The sequence below is a fragment of the Solanum verrucosum genome, unplaced genomic scaffold, assembly GCF_900185275.1.
Source record: "Solanum verrucosum unplaced genomic scaffold, falcon-dt-bn FXZP01000275.1, whole genome shotgun sequence".
Classification (NCBI taxonomy): domain Eukaryota; kingdom Viridiplantae; phylum Streptophyta; class Magnoliopsida; order Solanales; family Solanaceae; genus Solanum; species Solanum verrucosum.
In genome coordinates this window covers 178,871-200,723 of record NW_026020738.1, presented here as the reverse complement: position 1 = coordinate 200,723, position 21,853 = coordinate 178,871, and the positions used below count along the sequence as shown (strand labels likewise).

The window sequence follows — 21,853 nt, the reverse complement described above, 5'->3', positions numbered from 1 at the left end:
GATGTCTAAATAAAATATGCGGACAACTTCAAGGGGACGTGAATGACTTAAGCCTAAAAAAAAAAATCAAATACAAATGAAATGAAAATCTGTTTAATTACCGTTGTACAGTTTCGGCAATCGAAAACCCTAAACCCTCATTTCAAATTCTCTCTTCTTCTCAATTATCATATGCACTATCTACGATACCAGTTGATAATTGATTCAATTTCTTAGTGAATCATGATGGGTATTCGCAAATTTTGTAGACAACTTCACACATTATCTCGTGAATTTGGCCCCAGCGAGACGTTGAAGAGGAAGGTTGCTGAATTGAAAGTGAAGAAGAAATGGAAAGATCCTCGGAAGAATCAGTTATTTGTTCAGGTTCCTGATTCAAGATCATTCCTTGATACTACTACTATGCCCATGATACTCACTGTTGTTGGGACCACACTTTTCGCAAAGCTCCCCATGATGGTATGATACTCAATTGCAGTTTGTGTAAAGTTCCGTTTTAGTATTTGGATGAAATTGGAATGATCTTAGAAATGGACAAACCCCTAATATATATATTCATTTGTTCGTTGTGATTCTGGTTGGATTGTGATAGTGAGTAAAAGAGAAACTTGAGGACATTGATACTTGACAAGGTTTAAATGTTGCTTCATAGGTGGAGTGACCTGATGGTTTCATTGATATTCATAATCTTAATAGGAGAATTACTTTACTGCTGTAATGTACCAAAGAAATGGTATCTCGATATAGAACTGCTTATAGACTGTAGAATATCTTTGTTTTTCTTGGTTTGAATTAATGGGACTTATTTCTATTTACATTCATTATAATGTAAAAGGAACTTCAGTTGAATCTTGTTGATATTGATTGAGGAGTTTGATGTATTTTAGCTGACTGAATCCACAAACATCAAAGTCTCCATCATGGGTATTTTTTGTTGATTCTACAGGTAGGGATGTGTGAGACTTGCGGTAAACACTAATATATTTTCAATTCTTTGGTGTAGTAAACTTGCTTGTATGTTTTACAATCTTAATCAGCTGAGTAGCTTATAAGTTATAGTTGTGTTTGCATGCAGTATGATGATTCGAAGTCGCAGGATATGATTGAGCGAAAAATATAGAATGCGCCTGCTGGTCAAGGAACAGTTAGGATGCTTACCCGCGAGGAATGGGAATTAGTTCAGGAAGTGCGACCAAGAACTCCGTTTGAATCTAAACTAGCCCGTCCAAATGCAAAGCTTAGGACAGGGGAGCCTTTGAAGATGGTAAATGCATTACTTCTTTAACCTTTCATTTATCTGGTGATAGGTATTTTTCGTGCTAACATTCTAGAGAACAAACAAAACGGGTTAGAATTTAGAAAGCTTCCTATAGTTGTAAGGCATTCAGGTTACTAGTGGGAATGCTTTTTAGCAGAATATCAACAATGACTATAAGGATGTTGGAGGGTCTAGAGGTTTATCATTGTTTGCCTGTTGGCCTAGAACTAGGCATGCCAACCTTAGTGCAAAATGAAGGTGTTAGATAGCTAGTTAAGTTTCTATACTAGTGATATTCTAGTTTTTGAATGAGTTAGATGCAAGATCTTTTGCTTTTCACCTAAAGTAACTGCGTATTGTATTAATTATCGTAAAGTAATTAATACAAATTTTCTCTCATCTTCGTTCCTCACATGCTATCAGAATCTTCTATGATCTAAGTAGAAATCTAAATTTCCCGCATTCCAATAGGCATCACTCTTATTTACCTTGCCCATTCCCTTTTATCATGCCTAATATCAGTGATTGTTGTGATGGTACCGTGCCTATTCTCGATGATCGTTATGTAGCATTGAGAGTGTTTCTGGAAACCTTTTCAGTGACACCTCACATCTTTTCCGTGGCTCTTTTGGTGGTGCTGCACATCTTTCCAGCAACACCGCACACCTTTTTGGTGACCATTCCTGCAGTTACCTGCATTTATTTTCTTCAGCAGTTATTCCGGCAGCACGAGTGTTTTGTCCACTGTTCCTGCAACTACAGTGACAACCTTCTGGCAGTCGAAACTAATCTTTTCCCATGACTTTTTGGGTGTTATACAACAAATTTAATCCATTTCTTGTTCTTTTCATTAGCTGCAGACCTATTATCTAAGTTGTTTGTTTCAAGAAAATGATATCTTGTGATTTAGCATGGTTTAGTTTTATGATTATGGTTACTTTTTCCATTATATCCACTTAAGTAGTCCACCAGTAGCTTTTTTATTATACCATTAGGTAATCATGTTAACTTTGTTTGTTGGTCCTTCACTTTGCGGATCTTAGGTATTGACTTGGGGCTTTTTGATCATACCTCTTTTAATTGTAAAAAGTTTGTGACCAATCTTATCAAAAAAACTTGATACTTTTTTTTTTGAAAATGGTAATTGTTTCTATTTCTGCAGAACAGTACATAGGTTGTACTGAAACCCGTATTTACATAAGGAAACTCTAATAATACCGACCTATCCCTATAATGAGCCTAACACATCAATGATAGAGACGGTATCATTAGAGTAAATTTGATTACACCAAAAACACAGAGTCGAAATGCAATTCAGTTTAACTTGTTGCATACTACTCTCCCTATTCTCAAAAACTCTAAGGTTCCTCTCTTTCCATATTGTCCACCAAATAGTGGCAGGGACAATTCTCCAGTTACTTCTGTTTTTTGCTTGTGTCCCTGCTTCTTCCCAGCTAAATAGAGCCTCTGAAATTCTCCCAGGCATGGACCAGGAGATGCTTTTACGTCTCAGGAACAAATTCCACAACTGGCCAGTGACTTTGCATTGGATAAACGAATGATTGACTGTTTCTGCAGTTTTCCCACAGAAAAAACATCTAGAGCAAAGTGTAATTCCCCTCTTCATTAAATTCTCCTGTGTCAATACTACTTCTTTAGCCAATAACCACACAAAGCAAGACACCTTGTAGGGGATCTTGGCTTTCCATATCTGTTTCCAGGGCCACTTGAGTAGCTGCAAATTTGGATGATTCAACTTCTTGTACACTGCACCTACTTTAAAAATCCCTTTATTGTTTCCCAACCACTGCAATCTGTCTCGCCCCATTTCCAGACCACTAAATTGATCAATGCTTCTAAAAAATTCGGTTACTCTTGGAATTTCCCAGTCATTGAGATGTCTTCTAAATACAAAATTCCACCCTTGAGGAGTCCATAAGTCAGCTATAGTACTTTGTTGCTGAAGAACTAAATTGTGGATGTCAGGGAAGAGAGTCTCCATATTTCCTTCTGCATGCCAATCATCCTTCCAAAACCTAGTTTTTATGCCATCTACCACTTTGATCTTGGTGTTTGGTTTGAATTCATTCCAAAGTTCTCTAATGGATTTCCATAAGCTAACACCATAAGGGGTGGTAACCTCCTTTGTCATCCAACCATCACTCTCTTCATATTTTGCCTTTATGACTGATCCCCAGAAATTCTGATTATCATTTGAGTACTTCCAAAGCCACTTCATCCTCAAATCTTTACTCCGGTTCTTCATGTTCTTGATCCCCAGACCCCCAACTCTCTTTTCGGTGATCACAGTTTTCCATTTGACTAAGTGATATCCTCTCCTTTCCTTGTTCCATTGCCATAAAATTTTTCTCCTGATGCTATCCAACCTATTGATGATTCCCGGTGGGATAAGAAATAATGACATCATATATGTTGGAAGTACCAAACATGGAAATTTTGAAGTCAATATTGGGAGGTGAAGTGGGTGTCCTCCCAACCACATACTTGGGTATGCCTTTGGGGGCAAGAAGCTTTTCCTCCAGTTGACATGTAGCCCAGACATAGCTTCAAAAATAACTAGAATCAGTCTCAATATTTTAAGGTGGTCTTCCTCAACATCACAAAAAATTAGGGTGTCATCTGCATATAGTAAATGAGTGATCTCTAGACTTTCCCTTCCAGCTCTAGCAACTTCAAAACCTCTCAGCCATCCTTCATTGCATGCATTCTTGATCATATTGTTGAGTCCCTCCATGACTAGTATGAAAAGGAAGGGTGTCTGTGACCTAAAAAATCCTACTGGAGAGCCATTTACCAATACTGAGAAATTCGTTGAAGATATGCAAAATTTAACCCACTGTCTCCATTTGTGGCCAAATCCCATCTTCTCTAGCATTCCCATAGGAAAGTCCCAATTGACATCAAAGGACAAGATACAACAAATAGAAACAAAAATCAAAGGACAATAAACTATAGAAGCAATACTATGACTACTAGTATGGATGGATATCAAGACGACACACTACTACCTACTAACCTATTATCCTAATCCGTCTCCTCCACAACCTCCTATCTAAGGACGTTTGAGCTCATTGCAAATGTAAAAACATAAAAGTATTCGAACATTATGAATCACTGTAAAATTAGTGTATGTATTTGTTTACTTATCAAGATTGAAGAAAGATATTGTAAGAATTTTTTTTTTATCACAAAAGTTACTTGCTTATTCCAAGTACTTAACTATTTATTTACTTAATTAAAATAAGTTTATTGTTATAGAGGAATGCATTAGGAATAACCAATGATGGGAAGGCATTCATTTCAATACCTAAACTTTGGATATTTTTCTTAGAAGGAGTTGAACTACCTATAGATTTGTATGTAAGTGCATGATAGGATTTAAGAGAAAGCTGGCATCCAATCAAGAAATAATTACTTCGGACAATTAGACTGAGCTTCCCCATTGTCTCCTTTAGCTAATGATAAAGCAAATCCCTAAAGTCAAAGTAGTCCATGAAAGCATTTATTTTTCCCGTTATTTAAACTTTTCAAGATACTTTTGGATATATAGCGACTTTCCTCCCTAATGCAGTTGTTTTAAGGCACAAAAATTTACTCTTTGTTCCTCTTTTAGCCTTACTTTCCTCTTTATGTTCACACCTTTTGTCATTCCCTCTTTATCTTTTGATTTCCCCCCTTTAGTATTCCAAGCACTTGCCGCTAGCACATCACTTTACTTACTTCATCATACCATTTTTTTTATATGCAGCAAGCATTTCGCTAATTTACCCGGGCACCATGCACCAAATCTCTCCTTTACTACACTTACCATCCCTTTTCATTCACCCTTGTTTTTGTTCATATTGTTCACTACAAAGTGCATTAAGGAATATTATTTGGATCAAATTAAAACAGGGTGTTGCAAGAGGGATTACGCTCATTATGTGGCTACACAAAGAAATAGGCTACAAGGCTCAAGGGGCTTCACTAAGGATAATGTCAACGTGGCACAAACTATTATCGAACGGGCTATACAATGAAATGCCCAAATCATGTTCCACAACTTCATGCTAGTCAATTTGTCACACACACGAGACAAGTTCTAGATGTTATTCTATGCAAGAAACCAATCAAATACTCACCACACATGACACCATGATACACATACATTGCATGCTCTCGTACACAAACATCTTGAGCGAATACAATTGGACCCAGTTTCTTCATTCTTAGAGTCCAGTTAAAAAACTTATGCGTTTCTAGAGAGTTACTTCTTTAATACACATGATTACACATGAACTATCCATGACATCTGGCTAACTTTAAAGTGGTCAGGCTTCCAATCCTACAAACCTATGACTAATTTTCCCTTAAGACGATCGCCATCCATCCATCCATCATTAGGAAAAATCACTACTACAATGACTCTCCTGAAGAAATCAAAAACTCTACCCTGTTCAAAGGGACTATCCTCAGGAAAGAACGGAAAACAAAAGTCAAGGAACTCATCCTAAAAATGAAAGACTCAATATAATAGTAAAAGTTGGTATTCATTCCTCCACCCAAGCCTTAAAACATGGCATTGTCCCCGATGCAACAATTTAATACATAAGCTAAGAGTGAAAGAAAGAACTCCATGGCCTCTAGGCGTCGTCGCCATCATCTTCATCTGCCATATCCGTGGATCCGTCAACCGCCATGAACGATGTGCCTGCATCATCCACTTTCTAATCATCATGAGCATCATGAACAATGGGCTCATCATCATCCAATAACTCTTGAAAAGCTAGGCCCATTTTACACATATACATAACAATATATTCGTCAGTGGGTAGCACTCGACTAATTTAGCCATATTTGCATCGGTCACATGACAACCACCAGTGTGCAATTGCAACTTAGCCATACCAAACATTCAACACATCTAACTATTGTCCTGTGCCTGGCAATCTGCTATAGAGAGCACGGGTCCGTGTGAGGTATCTTGTGCCTTGGTCTTAGTCAATCAACCAACTGACATACCAAATGTGGCACTCTCGGTGGGCATAAATCGTGGAACTCCGCCTCCACACCTTCTATCCAGTTAAACGGATCATCAAACCCCATAGCAATACCTCCACCTTTTATTATTTCTAAACTTCACCAAATTATGGCGGAGAACTGATGTCACAAGAACCGACATTTCCTTCATCAACATATAAACCAACACTACCCTATCCTTCGTTACTTAAGAGGTATGCTTACAAGGTAAAAGAGTACTACAAACAAGTTTGGGCCATACCCGTGCTTCTTGATTCAAATGGGCGTAGTGCTAAGTGGCATGTCGTTCGGTTTCCTTGCTTCTTTCCCATCAGGTTGTCGAATTTATGCCACAAAGTGTGTGATGGATGTCTCTGTAAGGTGGGGCCTTATTCATATCCAGATACTCTGAGGCATCAACATGGGGTGTGCCAAAGAACTCATTCAACACCCGGGTGGTGAAACAGATTGTTTTCTTCGAACCTCAATTCTATTGCTTGTACGTTGATTTGTGTCCCAAATCGCTTGAAATTCTCGAACTAAAGTGAGATTACACTCACCTTGATCCTGAAAAATATATTAAATGCCCGATTTGTACACCCTCTCATGAATTTGGGGGAACTCAGCCTGCAACTGACCCTCATCCACATGTTCATCCCCCAAATACTTTGCCTCCTTTGTTACTCAAACCAATCTTGCTCGTAGTGCTTCGCCGCTTGCTTTCCAAATTTTTGAGGGGTGTGCCGAGAACTTGCTTGGCCCGACGAATTGACGACATCACCTTTTTGGGACCTTTTGCTACCCACACTGCCTTCAACTTGTTTACCGCTTGGTACCATTTTGACTTGAGCAAGAATGGAGAATAGGGGAAAACCTTGTGAGGGAGAAGAAAAAAGAAAGTTGGGGCAGCTGTTTATGGAGGAAAGTGAAGGGGAAAAAGTTTTCTAAGGTGAGGGGTTGGAAGCTTTTGGGGAAGACAACAATAGTGGGAGAAAGGAGAAATTTTTGGGAGAGGAAAAGGGCTTGGTGCTATTGATTTGAGATGGGAGAGGGAGGTTTAGGAGGGAAATATGGTTTTAAAGGTGGTTGGGGGGTGGGGGGGAGGGAGGGGTAAAAATATTAGATTTTGAGCTGGTAGGCCTCCAACCCATTAAAATTTTTTGGGGCGTGATGGTGGCGCGGCGTGCCTGCAGTGAGTCTATAGTGCGCCAGCCTGGGGAACTCCTAGCCCGGCGCATCATGATGAATCGCCATAATTTTTTTTTACATTTATGATAACCATGCTAGGAGCAAAACTCTTGCGTGCCTTGCCTCCTATTAAGAGAATAGGTCCCGAAAAAGCGGCCCACCTTTCATCATCTATACCAGCTGCCATGCAAGAACCAATAGAAAGGATTTCGACGCCCCTCTCCTTACGGTCAAGTGGCTGAACGCCCCTCTCTAGATAAGATGCAGAACGCGCCATCACTTACAACCCTTTCCTCTGTCGAGGACTTCCACGAAATGAAAACGGGCGGCATCGTCGTATGCTCCACTTTTGTTGCCCTGGTTTATATCTCGGAGTACTCCTATGGTTGTCGTAGTCAGCCAGGTGTCGTAGGCAGAGGAGGCCCCTTTCCCAGTCAAAGTCTTTCCCCCTTAATATGCATCTGAATATGGAGTAAGGATGAAATGAAGCGCCTGCCAAAGCGCTTAGGAGTTTTCCTCATGGCGCGATGCACCTATGATGCGCTAACTTGGGGTACTTTTGGCGCAATGCGCCTGCCAAAGCGCATATGAGTTTTCCTTCGGGAGTAGCGCACCGGAAGTGCTCCAGGCAGGGCGCGCAAGTTTTTTGATATAATACAAAGTTACCAAGTTAAATGTGGAAAGAATGGAAAGCTATATATGAAAAGTAAAACCACCCGATGTTCAAAATCATGTGCCCAATACCACAGGCTCTCCAAAACTATGTGCCCAATCCCATGAACTACGTAAAACCATGTGCCCAATATCATGGGCTATTTAATTTATTTGTGTTTGAAATATTTCTTCCAACTTTCAATGTATTAATAGACTGCTGAAAAGTGATTTTAATTAAATCAAAATGATGACCAATAAAATTGAATAGTATTTTGTTTATATGCAAACAATTGTGACGAAAATAAGTGATTATTGAAATTAACTGAAATTATAATAAATTGTTAAAAATTCTCATATTTACATAAAGAAGAATTATTTATCGACAAATTGTGTTAAAATGGTTAAACATGTGTAAAAAAATTGTACTTTGTACTATTTAACGAATAAGAAGCCTAAAAGTATTAACTTTGAAAATATTAGTTCAAAATTGGATGTCAACAATCATCCACACGTAGTATCATGCATTTAACATGAAATCAAGCACAAGTCAAGTTTGAACATATTCAAAATTGGACTTCTTGGTCTTCGACATCCCATTTCCTTAGAAAGTGGAAAAGGAAAATTTGGACTTCTTGGTATTTGCATCCCATTCCTTGGTATCCAAGGGCATGACGTAGTCTCAATGAAGTGGTCGATAACCATGAGGTCTCAGGTTTAATTCCTAGTGGAGGCAAAAAACATTAGGTGGTTTCTTCTCATCTGTCCAACCTTTGGTGGATAGAGTTACACGTTACTGTGTTGGTAGGAGGTAGTAGGTACCTCGTGGAATTATTAAGGTGCGAGCAAACTGGACTGACATGAGGAAACTTTGGTCCTGAGTTTTCTTCGTAAATTGGACTTGCCTCGTTCATTTCGATGCCCTAAAATTTCTCCCTTTTCCTTCTCTCCAGTTAAGAATGTCAATATTATGAAATACTAAATATTGCAAGAATAGGTACCTTGTAATATGGGAAAGATTTGGAGTCCCTGTAATTTGTGTAACTAGGAACAGGAAATAGTTTCTTTTCCCTTCTGTATTACTTGTAAATGCTTATTTAAATCTCAACATGCTTGGGGAATCAAGAAATTCATTCTCTTTTCCTTTACATGATGCCGGAGCCGAGAGTTTGGGTCCCTTGACTGTTTAAAAGTTCTTCCCTATTTTGTTCCCAAAAGAAAGAGGGTTTGTGTTTTATGTGCCATCCATCATCTTCGGTAGAGTTTCATCCACCGGCTCATGGGTCTTTTTGCTGCAACCTTCCTACAACGATCACTCTATCAAGGTCAACCAAGTCCCTTGCTTCATCTTCTCTTTCACTTTCTATTGGGTTTGATTTTCTTTCCCAAACCATTTTACTGTTGTTGACCGGACCTTGAGTTTTTTCTCCCATATAAATTGCTTCTTTCCTTTCTAACTTTTTATCCTCACTGTTCAGATCTTTCTTCTAGTTTGTCATATTCACAATTTCCTAATATTGACACGCTTAATGTCTCCAACTCTCGCATAATATGTGATTAGAATGGTATAAGTCCAGCTTTTTTTTTTTGTCAAAAAAAGAATGGTATAAGTCCAGCCCTTCTCAAATTTAGGCAAGAAGTAGTAAAAATGATGAATATCTTTGTTGGAAGTAGTCACACATCTAAAGACAACCAGCTATTAGGGCCATTAAAGGGATGAGGGCCAATGGGGACTCTTAGCTATATATTTTTAAATGGGAAGTTTCAATGCCTGGTGAAATGTTACAAATTAGTTTGAAAGAAACTGTCTATCCAAATAATGGAAGAAGCCTGTAGAAAATGGGACTATGGGAGTACGACATAGTCTTCGAACTTTCTCTACTTTGGTTTTGGCGTCAGGATTCTGTTGGGTTAGGACCAGTGCAATTCTTTTGGTATGTTTTATTTGGAAATTTGTTCCTGAGATCATGCAAGAGCATCTTGTCTTAAATGTCTTAGTGTTCTTATAAAGTGATAATGTACTATTTATTCTTTTCTTTTCCCTCAATATTCTTCCTGGTTCAGCTGCATGACAAAATTTGAATGACTATGTTGTTTCATTTGATTGCTTATATGCAGGAAGATGTCAAGGATTGGACAATAGTTGTTATAACTGACGCACTAACACGAGCTGAAGAATGTGTTAAACGAGGATCGAACTAAGCTTTTAAGTCTATAACAGTGGTAAGCTAGTTTAACAACAATTGCTTCTTATGTACTAGAAAGGCTCTACAACCTCAGCTGCCCATTACAACATACCATCCTTCTACTATCAAAACCAGAATACATCACTTACCAAGCTGATGCTTTGAGGCTCCCATAGTCTCAATCTTGTCTAGAGTTGCCCTGAGACGAGTCAGAAGCAAATCCGGTTCTCTGTTTGACAATTTCTTTAGGATTGGTTTCCAGTCATCAAATGCACTATGCATGTCAATAGTTTCATAGATTGTTGGGGCATTCTCTGAGTCCCCTGGAAAATTTGAGGAATCCACTGTCTGCAGCATAAGTTCCAAAAGCACAGATGCCACTTCTGAAGATGAGGAAGTATATAATCGAAGAATGGCCTTCATAGTTCTAGTAATCTGTTTCTTAGAACCTGAGACAAATTGTTCTGGAAAAACTCTTAAGACATTCAGCATTCCAGATATGCTGATAGTAAAGCACTTTGGAACAGTGTCACAGACAATATATACCCTTCAAAAAGCAAAATCCAGTATGAACCACCTTCATGAATTAAGAAATCATACACGACTTCACAGAAAGTAACTCTATACCCTAATTACTACTATGTCAATGTCAGATTTAGACTCTAGATAGAATTATAAGAATATAAACAAATATAAAAGATGCTAAATTCAACAGTTTATGAAACCTTGAAAAAATCCCAAATGGTGGCGGTTGATGCCCGAACAGCCCTGAAATCTGCCGTGCGAACACTTTTAAATCTCAAAGGACACACTAGTTCATCTCACTCGCTAATGTTTTTTCCTTTTATGAATGAACTAACATGCTAACATTATCGGTGCATAACTTTGACATTGTACTGATGCTTTATTAGTCACAATGTTTTAATGCTCATTTTTCAATAAATTGTTGCAGGTCATTAAGGTGGATATAGCAAATGCCAATACTTTCATGTGCAGAAGATGGTCAAAAGAAGCTCATAAAGTAGATGCAGGAACTCTGCCAATGAACCATGAGGTTACAGATCAGAGGCTGAATAGAATTACCAGAAGTTTTAGAATATGGTAGAATCCCAGAACTGAAAGGGAGAAACTTGTTTCTAGCACAAAATTGCCCAAGTCTCATTCCTGTATAAGAGAACAAAAATTGTTGAAAACCCCCCCAGAAAAATAGTAAATGTATGATAGAGAAGAAAGCCAGTTTGCTTTTTTTTATGACCAAGAGATCCGTCTGTTACCCGCCCTTTGGACCAATCACATCCTTCTAAACTCGGTGGATAATGGACCCGCCCCTCTATCCTTCTCCACTTAAATACTGGGCTTTGCTTTGCATGGTGTGTGGAGATAGCCAGAAAATTTGCATTAGTTATTTTTTCTGAATTGGATAAAATAAAAAAATAATCTTAGTGAAAACATGCATGTAATGAAAACTCCTAGAAAGATAAACTATGCCTTCCTCCGATTTGTCAAGTTCTCTTTGTCTGAACCTTCGCCGGTAGTGGAGGGGGTACTTGATCTGGATTCTTCCTTTGTTGATCAGTGACTCCACATCATAACGGTATATGAGACATTTCTCAATATTGTGTTCCTCAGTGCCATGATAAAGTCAGGTTTCAGCAGTTTCACTTCCAAAGGCAAAGGCCATTCTTGGCAGGGGCAAGACCCTACCTTGAACCAACTTAAGGCAGATACTCAGATACAAATCCTCAAAAACTGTGAAGTCGTGACGTCAGATCATACTATTCTCTGCGGCATGCTGGTTGATCACAAGGACAGTGTGGTCCCTCCACATATAGTTGATTTTCCCACTACTGATCAGGTCATGAATCACTGTCCTCAACTTCATGCATTCATCTGTGGTGTGCCCTTTCTGGTTTTGGTGGTAGGCGCACTTCTTCGGGTTCAACCCTGGAAGTGGATCTCTTGATGGGATGTAGGGTGCCTATGGCCTTAAGAGTTCGATAAATAAGGGCACACGAAATGACTTCGGGACCCAAGTCATAGTCCCGAAAGTACACTTGGACGGTGATCTTTCCATTCCCTTCTTTAAGTCGCCTTAAGAAAAGGATCGCATCATCAATTGTTTTTTTGGGTTTTTTCTCAGCAACTTCAGGCTTAATATCTTCAGGAACAGTGACGTTAACCTCTTCAATGAGGAAATGGTATTTTTCACGCAGCTTCTTGATCTCGAGCGCTTTGTCCTCTTTCTTTTTCAAAGTTATGGCTATCATTTCATCAACCATAGCCAATCTTCTTTTTGTGATCTCAATCTTTAAGTCCATCGTAGTGCTCTTTGCTAATGCAACTATTCTATGGTCTTTTTCTCAACTTCTTGAATCTCTTGATTGAGCCGGTGCAGTTTCAACTTCAATTTCACATCAGTCTATTCAACCTCAAATATCTTGATTTCTGTTCATCTTGGCGGCAAATTCAACCTTTCTTGAAATGATTGCACTCTATTACAATTTGGCACTACATGCTCACTAACACTGCTTTTAATGGATACAAAAACCATTGTAATAATTTATATTGATTCATTCTCAAAAATATTTATGTTTCGTTTTGGACGTACCCTTTGAAGAGCAAAAGCTACAGATGGAGGAGAAAAAGAGAAAAGAGAATCAGTAGATTTTTATAAGAGTAATATGTGAGTTCTAGTCCTTTAAGTTCATCAATATTGAATATTTCTCATTATATCTTTTTGTTCAAATATATTTGACTAATTATACTTTTAATCCAAATATATTGTGCATATTATACATTAAACAAAAATATACTCTTAATTTTGATGGAGAAATACATCTAAAGTTGATAATCAAACTCCTAAGCTTATGAAAACTCACCTTTTCAATCAATTATTTCTCTTTTCTATGTTTTCTTTGGATAAGATTGAAACAACATAAATATAAATATTTGCACATACATTGTATAAATATTTTTTGATTTCATGTGTATGCTACAAAAAAAAGGTAACTGAAAATGGTTAGAAAGAGTAAAATACTGGACAAATGATTTTTCTGGCGATAAAAAGAGAAAAACAAAAGGATCATATTAAATTAACGGGATAAATTTTTCTAAAGAAATTAAAATATTTAGTTAGTTTTTGATTTTGAGTTTGATATATGTTTTTTTGGTAAACGTTTAATTTTTATTTTTATTTTTGAATCCCGGATAACCCGCAGCTGTTACGCAAACAGGAAAAATACGGTAGCACACACAAACGGGAAAGGAGCAAAAGAAAGCAGGAATAACCAACACACGACATTCACCCGATCATCCCTTTCTTCTCCCACCACTGCTCTGCGAAATCAAGTAAGCCCTCTTTTCTCTCTCTCTTTTCTTCCTTCTTTTAACCACAGTCCCCCTCCCAAATCCTTTGTGTATTGAATAGTTTCATCAGCTCATGAAAGCATTATGAGGTTTTTAGGCTGGGTTTGATTTCCTTGTTGCTTATTTTGGTGATTGTTGAGCTGCGAACTATAATTAACACCATTTCTGGGAGGATAATACTGTTGCTTAGATGTAAAGTAGACAAAACCAATATGGGTTGTGGTGCACTGCTGGGAGTGCTTCACCCTTAATCAGAGGTCTTGGGTTCGAGCCCTAGGTATGGAGAAAATTCTGTTGGGACCGTCACCGCCGAATGGGCCCTGCAGAGCGCGATCCAAATTTAGTCGGAGCTCCAATGTAGGCTACAGACACCGAGTGGGAAACAAAAAAAAGAAAAAGATGTAAAGTAGACAAAGTGAACTTATTGCACACAAACTGTTTGATAAATTGCCTGATAGGGAAATGAGCTTAGCTTGTTGGTGAAGTCTGAGTAAACGATTGTTAGTGGGAGATTCATAGGAATAAATGTGGGGTAGTTTGAAAGGTTGTGGACTGCTTGGTCAGTTCACTCGAGCAGGAACTTGTAGCAACTGTGATTGGTCATAGCCATTTTACTGAATAATTAATTACCTGCACGACTGTCCAGTTCATTTGATGTTAGAATGATTGATGAGGAATTATGAATGAAGTAAGTTGTCACATGAATTAAGTTCAAGGATTTACTACTACACCATAATGTCAGTTCTTGGTGGAATTCTCAAAACATGAAATTGTCGTCCTTTATATATGACTATAATAATCTCTTTTATATTATTTCAGAGTTGCATCAAGTTTGCTGGTGCTTATGGGCATAAGATGGCCAAGGATTCTAACACCAAAGCAGCTCTCACAAATAATACTGAGCCAGAAGAACCCACTAAAAGCGCTTCAATTATTTGACGAAGTAAAATGCAAGTATCCAACTTACCGTCACAATGGTCCTGTTTGTGGCACTATGATTAATATTTTAGGCAGATCAGGTAGAACAACTGAGATGAAGAGAATAATTAATCAGATGAAAGAGGACTCGTGTGAGTGTCATGACTCAATATTTGTGAATGCCATTAGAAGCTATGCACAAGCTGGATTAACAAACGAAGCCATTTTTCTTTTTAAGTCTCTTCCGGAGTTCAATTGTATAGAATGGACAAGATCTTTGAATACTCTTTTGGAGATATTGGTAGAAGAATCTAAGCTAGAATCTGTTTATCAGTTATTCCTTGAGAACTCTTGTGGATGGGAAGTGAAGTCTCGGGCGCATTTCTTGAATTTGTTGATGAATGCTCTTTGTAGAATGAAACGCTCTGATCTTGCATCGCATATTTTCCAAGAGATGAGTTACCAGAACTGTTATCCAAACAAAGAGAGTTATAGGATCTTGATGAGGGGTTTATGTGAAGAAAAGCGGCTCAATGAGGCTACTCATCTATTGTACTCAATGTTCTGGAGGATATCTCAGAAGGGAAGTGGTGAAGATGTGGTTGTCTATCGAGCTTTATTGGAAGCGTTGTGTGATAATGAAGAAGGGGAGGAGGCTATACAAATTCTTGGTAAGGTATTGCGAAAAGGACTAAAAGCTCCGAAAAGATGCTACAAGCAGATTGATCTTACTCAATGCCGGAATGGATCAGATACAAAAAATATGAAAGTTTTGATTAATGAAGCTTTGATAAAAGGCATAGTTCCCAGTTCAGATAGCTACAGAGCAATGGCTGTTGACTTTTACGCCGAAGGCAAGATTGATGAAGGTAACAAAGTGCTCAAGGAAATGCATGACAGAGGCTTCAAACCATCAGTGGTGATTTATGAAGCAAAGGTAGCTGCTCTTTTCAGGGATGGCCAGGTTGATGAGGCAATTATGGTCATTGATTGTGAGATGGTGCAAAAAAACTGTGTTCCGAATATTAGATTGTATAATGTAGTTATAAAAGGCCTATGCCATGAAAGAAAATCTACTTGTGCTATAAAGTATTTGGAAAGGATGTCTAGGCAAGTAGGTTGCGTGCCAAACTATGAAACTTATGAAACTTTGGTAGATGGGTTATGTGAAGATGGTAAATATGTTGAAGCAAGCAAGGTGATGGAGCAAATGTCAATTAATTCCTTTTGGCCTAGAGTTGGAACTTTGAATTCTCTTATCCGAGGTCTTTGCCAAGTAGGTGATTTACACAGTGCTATTATGTGTTTGGAGGACATGATCTCTCTAGCCTTGACTCCAGATATCCATGTGTGGCAGTCATTATTAGGTGCAATCTGTTGTGAAAACGGTATGAATGAGGCTTCTTTGAAGACACTAGAGCAGCTACAGACACCTTAGCATAGTCTATAACTACAACTGTATTGCTGGATTCCCCCCTATTTCTTTTCTGGTAATAAACCTTTTTTGCTTAACACTTCCAAGCCTTTCTTTTCTATTTTCCCTTCTCCCTAGCTCTGAATTCTAATTATCTGCCTTGATTCATTTGGTAATATAACATATGCTGATATGTTGACCTTATTGTCCGTGCTTCGTTTAGTAGATTCAAGTTGTTGCTTATTCAAGGTGTACATTCACCAAAGAGGGATAAATATCTAGCTAAGCTTATATATACAGCATAGATGATGTACTTTTAACTAACCAAATAGAATTTAAAAAGTTGAAAGAATTACTTTATAATGTAAAATGTAACGAGTTCTATTCCTGGATGGACATAAATTAGAATTTACTACAAGGTTTCTTTGAGGTAAGTGGAAAAGCAACTCAATAGAAAACCAATTTCATTAGCTAACAATGAGGGTAGCAGAAAAATAGAAAATAAGTTTGCTAAAAGGGCATCCTATGGATAACTCCATCCAATAAAAGACCCATTCTCGTTGTACATAAGTGCTGAGGGGGAAGTCTTGGTTCAGACACTTCTTAATAGAAGGAGATTGGTCATGGGGTTAATGAAGGATAGAATATGTATTTTTGAAATCTAGATGCAAGAACCCCAGGTGCATGTACCGCTTGAGAAGATATTGAACTGGTCTATGGTTTTAGCTTGAAGATTCCAAAGAAACTAGGTCAACCTCTGAATTGCTATATAGGTCTACGGTAGGGGTGTTAGTTTTCTGTAGATGAATTAAGGTGGTTGATATTTATCCAAAACTCTCCAGCTTTTGGGACTTGAAAAATCAAAGGCAGTCTACTCAATTATAATATTGAATTTAGGCAGTAATTCACATGAAAATACTCTTTCAAGTAAGTTGATAGGAGAGAATAGGAGGCAAAAAGAGGATGGTGTAGTATGTGCCATGAATAATAGGAATTACTCTTAACCGTATGAAAACATACATATCCGGGTTATGCAGTTGTAAGAACTAGCATGCATGTGACTTAAAAAAATATGAGCAGAAATGTAGGGAGGCGAAGTGGATTGGAACAAAAATGTCCATACATGTGCAAATTGAGATAAACAAAAATGGTAAAGACTAAAATGCAAACAAGATTTCAAGCTACATAATGTGATCCTACTGAAATTTTTGTGTTACAGTTGTTAATGCTGGATAGATGAACGATACGCCTCAATCACCTGATGTTATCATCATAGACCTCTAAATGATTTGCATATGAGAAGATTTGAACCTTAGCAACTGCAGTGATTGTGAGACTTCCAAGTATATTCTTCTTTCTTTTTGATTACCTATATATTATCATGTGTAGCTTCACCAAGTTTCATTACTTTATTCACGGGATACATGATGAAGCATTTTTACAATCCATTGTTCGCATTCAGTACCAGCCTTTCAAGGAGTCCTCCGTGTGTTTCTCGGAATCATTAGCATACTCTAAATCTTTTCAATGTTATTGATAAGGATTATCGAGGCATCATATTTATGTTTGTGTTTCTTTGGATGGCTAGTATTCATGCTCTAAAGTAGTCTCTTATTTGACAATCCTTTATTTCTTACCAGCTGGGTTATGAACAGCTTGGTATTTAAGGAAACGAGCTGAAGACATTTTTGTGCTCTGTTGTACCATTTCAGTTTTGCTTCTTTTCTTTCCGCAATTGGAGAAGATATGGAAATTTTGTTACAACTTGAGGAATTTCTGATTGGAAAACTTGAAGTTCGTTCTAGCATTTCTCTTCAAAATCTTCCTAGGTCCTTATGTCCTTAGTAGAACTGTTTCAGTTTCCCCTCTTTTCTATAGTAGAGATTTCAAAACAAAGATACAAACAGATCATAAGAACCCACTTTCCAAAGATCTTTTCCTTCTCTTCGGGATCGAACATCAATTGCAATGACAAGCTAACTTGAACCCGGATTCCAAATGAACAAATTCAAACTTGAAAAGGATCTTCCTCAAGGTAGAGCTTAAATCTTGAGTCCTTTTACTAGAGTTGGACTTCTCTTCTGTAGGACAAACTAACTGTGAACAGTACTTTGTAGATATCGCGAACAACAATTAACAATGAAGTTGAGAAATGGGGCAAAGGTATGTAACACCAGTAGTAATATATTGCTATGTTTTTTTGTCTTTAACCGTGAATTCATTGGAATTGGGAAACAAAATCTGATTATGATGATCTCTCATTTAATGTGGTTCCCTCTAGATTTAAAAGTTGTGTAGAGGTTTTATAATTAGTTTATTAATTAGTGTCAACAATAAAAAATGATTTAGCCTTTTAATATCTTAAAACGAAATAAATGCACTATCTAATCAATGAATTATGTTTCCCAAGTTTTTTCAGAAAAGGCATAAAAACTAAGTTGCTCGGGTTCTTCACTTTTGGTGCCACACTTGTGCAACACGACGTGGGTGTGGGATCCGTACTTGATCTGGTCAACTAGTTTTGGATACTTTGACCGAATTCGAGGGTGAAATTCTGGATTCAATGATTTTTATAATCAGAACAAATACTAATGTGAAATTGAAGAAAATGAAATACCTTGTATATATAAATCTCTATTGTACTAAAAAGGGATGGATAGAGAGGGATGGACGGACATTGAGGATGTATACGAGCACCTGAATTATATGTACTAAAATCATGCTAATGCTATAGACTCATAAGCATCGGAACATATACCAAGACACATACTGAAACATAGATAACAACAAAAGGGCCCATTGGGCTACTTTACAACTGAAACAAAAATAAGCCTAAGAAACCTCTAAAGAGTTTGTTTCTGAGTATCTGACAACTTGTTGGGATAGGGCCCCACATACCTATTTTAACCAATGTATATTCCTAACAAAATATAGGCTCTAGATATCTGCTAGATCTAGGTATAGGTGGAGCTTGCATTGGTAGAAATGTAGCTCCCCCAAAATAGGGATATCAGTACATATAAAACATGTGCTAGTATGTAAAGCAGACTGAATAACAAATAGACATGTAAGAATGCTCAAATGAATCAACGTGCCTTAATGGCGAACATGCGACTTCAAGTCTTGCCTTAATGTCGAAAGAGGTTTTAGCTTTACATACCTTACTTAGGGTCATCCTATCTTACGCCGTGTTGTCAAATTCCTTTGTTGACAACTTTATCTATAACATAACATCATATAGGGTAGTATAAAAGGATAACCAAGAAACACAACAAGGCCGAAAACATAATAATAGTTCACAAGCGACAAGCTCAACAACTACGATAGATAAATGGTCTATCGCCACACCCTTCTCTTTCTCTACTGTCTTAGTGGGCTCATGACTTACCTATGAGGTCAATATTACTCCTTAATCCTTAATCCTTAATCCATAAAGAATCAGCCCCTTAATCATCCAAAACTTACATATAAACTTGAACTTGTGGCTTCCGAACACCACCCCGTGAGTTCTTTATTAAAAGGCGTCAAATTCTCTAATAAGTTCATAGATTAAGTTGGAAGATAACTCTTACAATCAATGACTATAGGAGATCATATAAACAACTACACCATATACGTGAGCAATTGAGGTATTTCATCGAACACTTGGCGAGCGACAAGCTTTCAAGAACTATAAAAAATCATGTTTTCTCCACCTAACCTTCCATTTCATCGTAACAAACTTACTTCCCCAATACAGTACCATCCACCCCTCTTTTAGTCAATACAACAACCAACAGTCTTCTACAAACTCCCTCCTCTCCAAGTACATCACTTACAATGGGTAAAACATGGACTCATGACTTCCTATCACCGTCCCATGAGTCGTACCTGTAAATTATACTTAAAACATCTTTACAACTATATTCATGGAGATAGAAGATGAACCATACCTCTATGACAATTAAAACCAATCCCTACACTTTGTATTTTTCGAGAACAACACCTTTTCCTTCAAGAAAATACTTAGATAAGTATATATGTATGATCTTTGGAGTGGAAGGCACTTAACTTACCGTAAGCTTGGGAGGATTGTAGATGATCAAAACATGAAGAAAACACTTGAAAACAGTCCAAATATGTTCTAGAGTAGATGGGAAATGAAATCCCTAAGGGCCCGTTTGGCCATGCGATATGGTATCATGATATGGAATCATGAGATGAAATTGAAGTTTGTTTGGACATGCGATATGAAATTTTTGTGTTGTATATTTTCTCATAAACATAAAAATCCCATAAGTTGTAAAACTATTAAAATAGCCCAATTGTTTATTCAATCTTATCAAATAAACAAAAAATTATAAAATCGCATAATAAATTATTACAAAGTTATTTGTTCTCCACTTAAGTAATTATTACAAAAGTTCATTCAATCACATTGCGCAGAGATGAATGCCTATAATAAATAGTTCTTTGGCATTTTGAGGCTCTCTTTCACTTCCTCTGTAATCTTGCAAATGATAGCGTAGTCCTTTGTATGGAGCTAAAATCCTTTTGTGTTTTGGAAACCAGCATCAACAACATAATATTTATCTGCCAAAAATATTTTATAAAAAATTACTAAAAGCATATGTGACGTAAATGAGACAGCTTTGTGTAAATAAATAATATTTATTCTAAGGATGTAATTTAAAGTTACCATGTGGCGGAAATGGAAATTGTGACGTTGGTTCAACAAGTGCAATCTCAAGTACTTTACTATCATGTGCAGTACCTTCCCAACCAGCAGCAACAAAGGTAAATCGCATATCAAAATCACAAGCACATAAGACATTTTGTGATGTTTTTCCTTTGCGATTACGATATGCTTGTTGCACCGCTTTAGGAACCTCCCCTTCTATATATGTTCCATCAATCGCACCAACTCAATCCTACCAAATAAAAAATACATCAATATTAGTTTAGTGAACATAAAATAAATTGGAAGCATTATAGAATGCACTTCATAAAAATAATGTTTGTAAGAGTAATAAAACTAGTGCTTCTAAGACAATGCAAAGTCATAAAATAAATATTATCTCTTTAAACATAGTTGATAGGAAATATGTAACTAAATACTAATAACTTACACATAAAATATAAATGTGCACTTATTAAGGCCATAAAATAAATTTATTAATGTGATTGAAATTTTACCTTAAACCAAGGCCAAAATCGAGTATTATGTCGAATTTTGGAATGTACACCAGTCATATTTTTTGGTTGTATAAATGTTGGTGCCACCTTGCTAATTGCCTCGACAACTATTTTAACATGCCGGTTAATTATTTCAAGTGAATGTTGCCGAGCGTTGACTATCATTTCGTGCGATGATGGTTAGAAAAATACCCAAAGCCTCCTCAATTTGAACCCGCGTGGTCCGATGCTCAATTGGCAACAAGTTATTTTGTTTGATAAAACTAACAAGCTGACAAAATGTTTCGGTGAGAATAATAAATTTTAAAAAGTAATGATGTAATTATAAATTTTATTTACATATGAAACAAATGGTTAGTAGATATAAATGTGGGGTTATTTTAACAAAATATAAACTCATGGATCAATTATTGTATTAAAATATCTCAAATCATGATATGGAATCACCATATAATTCCATATCATGGTTTTTGGAGAACATGGTATCACCTCTCATGATATGGAATCATGAGATGGAATCAGCGTTAAATCGCATGTCCAAACGCTGATTCCATCTCACGATACCATATCGTGATATGGTATCGCATGGCCAAACGCCTACTAGGTCAAATATAAAAACAACAAGTTTGGCTGACATTTCCTAAAGTGCCACATGTCCCGCAGTGATTGGGCAGTGCA

At 37.2% G+C, this 21,853-nt stretch overlaps 3 protein-coding genes across 3 annotated transcripts in view; all 3 read left to right on the top strand.

The window, feature by feature from the left end:
* Positions 1 to 21,853, top strand: part of LOC125812618 (pentatricopeptide repeat-containing protein At5g61990, mitochondrial-like) — a 72,563-nt gene that overhangs the window by 34,912 nt on the left and 15,798 nt on the right. The gene's annotated exons all lie outside the window — the stretch shown is intronic.
* On the top strand, positions 174 to 10,423 carry LOC125812633 (uncharacterized). Its single transcript, XM_049492125.1, is given in 3 exon segments — positions 174 to 459; positions 1,076 to 1,264; positions 10,235 to 10,423. Coding segments are annotated over 3 exon segments (510 nt in total). The 5' UTR covers positions 174 to 222; the 3' UTR covers positions 10,319 to 10,423.
* LOC125812620 (pentatricopeptide repeat-containing protein At1g05600) lies at positions 14,484 to 16,098 on the top strand. The gene has a single exon (XM_049492106.1). It carries the CDS (start codon positions 14,513 to 14,515, stop codon positions 16,022 to 16,024), a length of 1,512 nt encoding a protein of 503 aa, XP_049348063.1. The 5' UTR covers positions 14,484 to 14,512; the 3' UTR covers positions 16,025 to 16,098.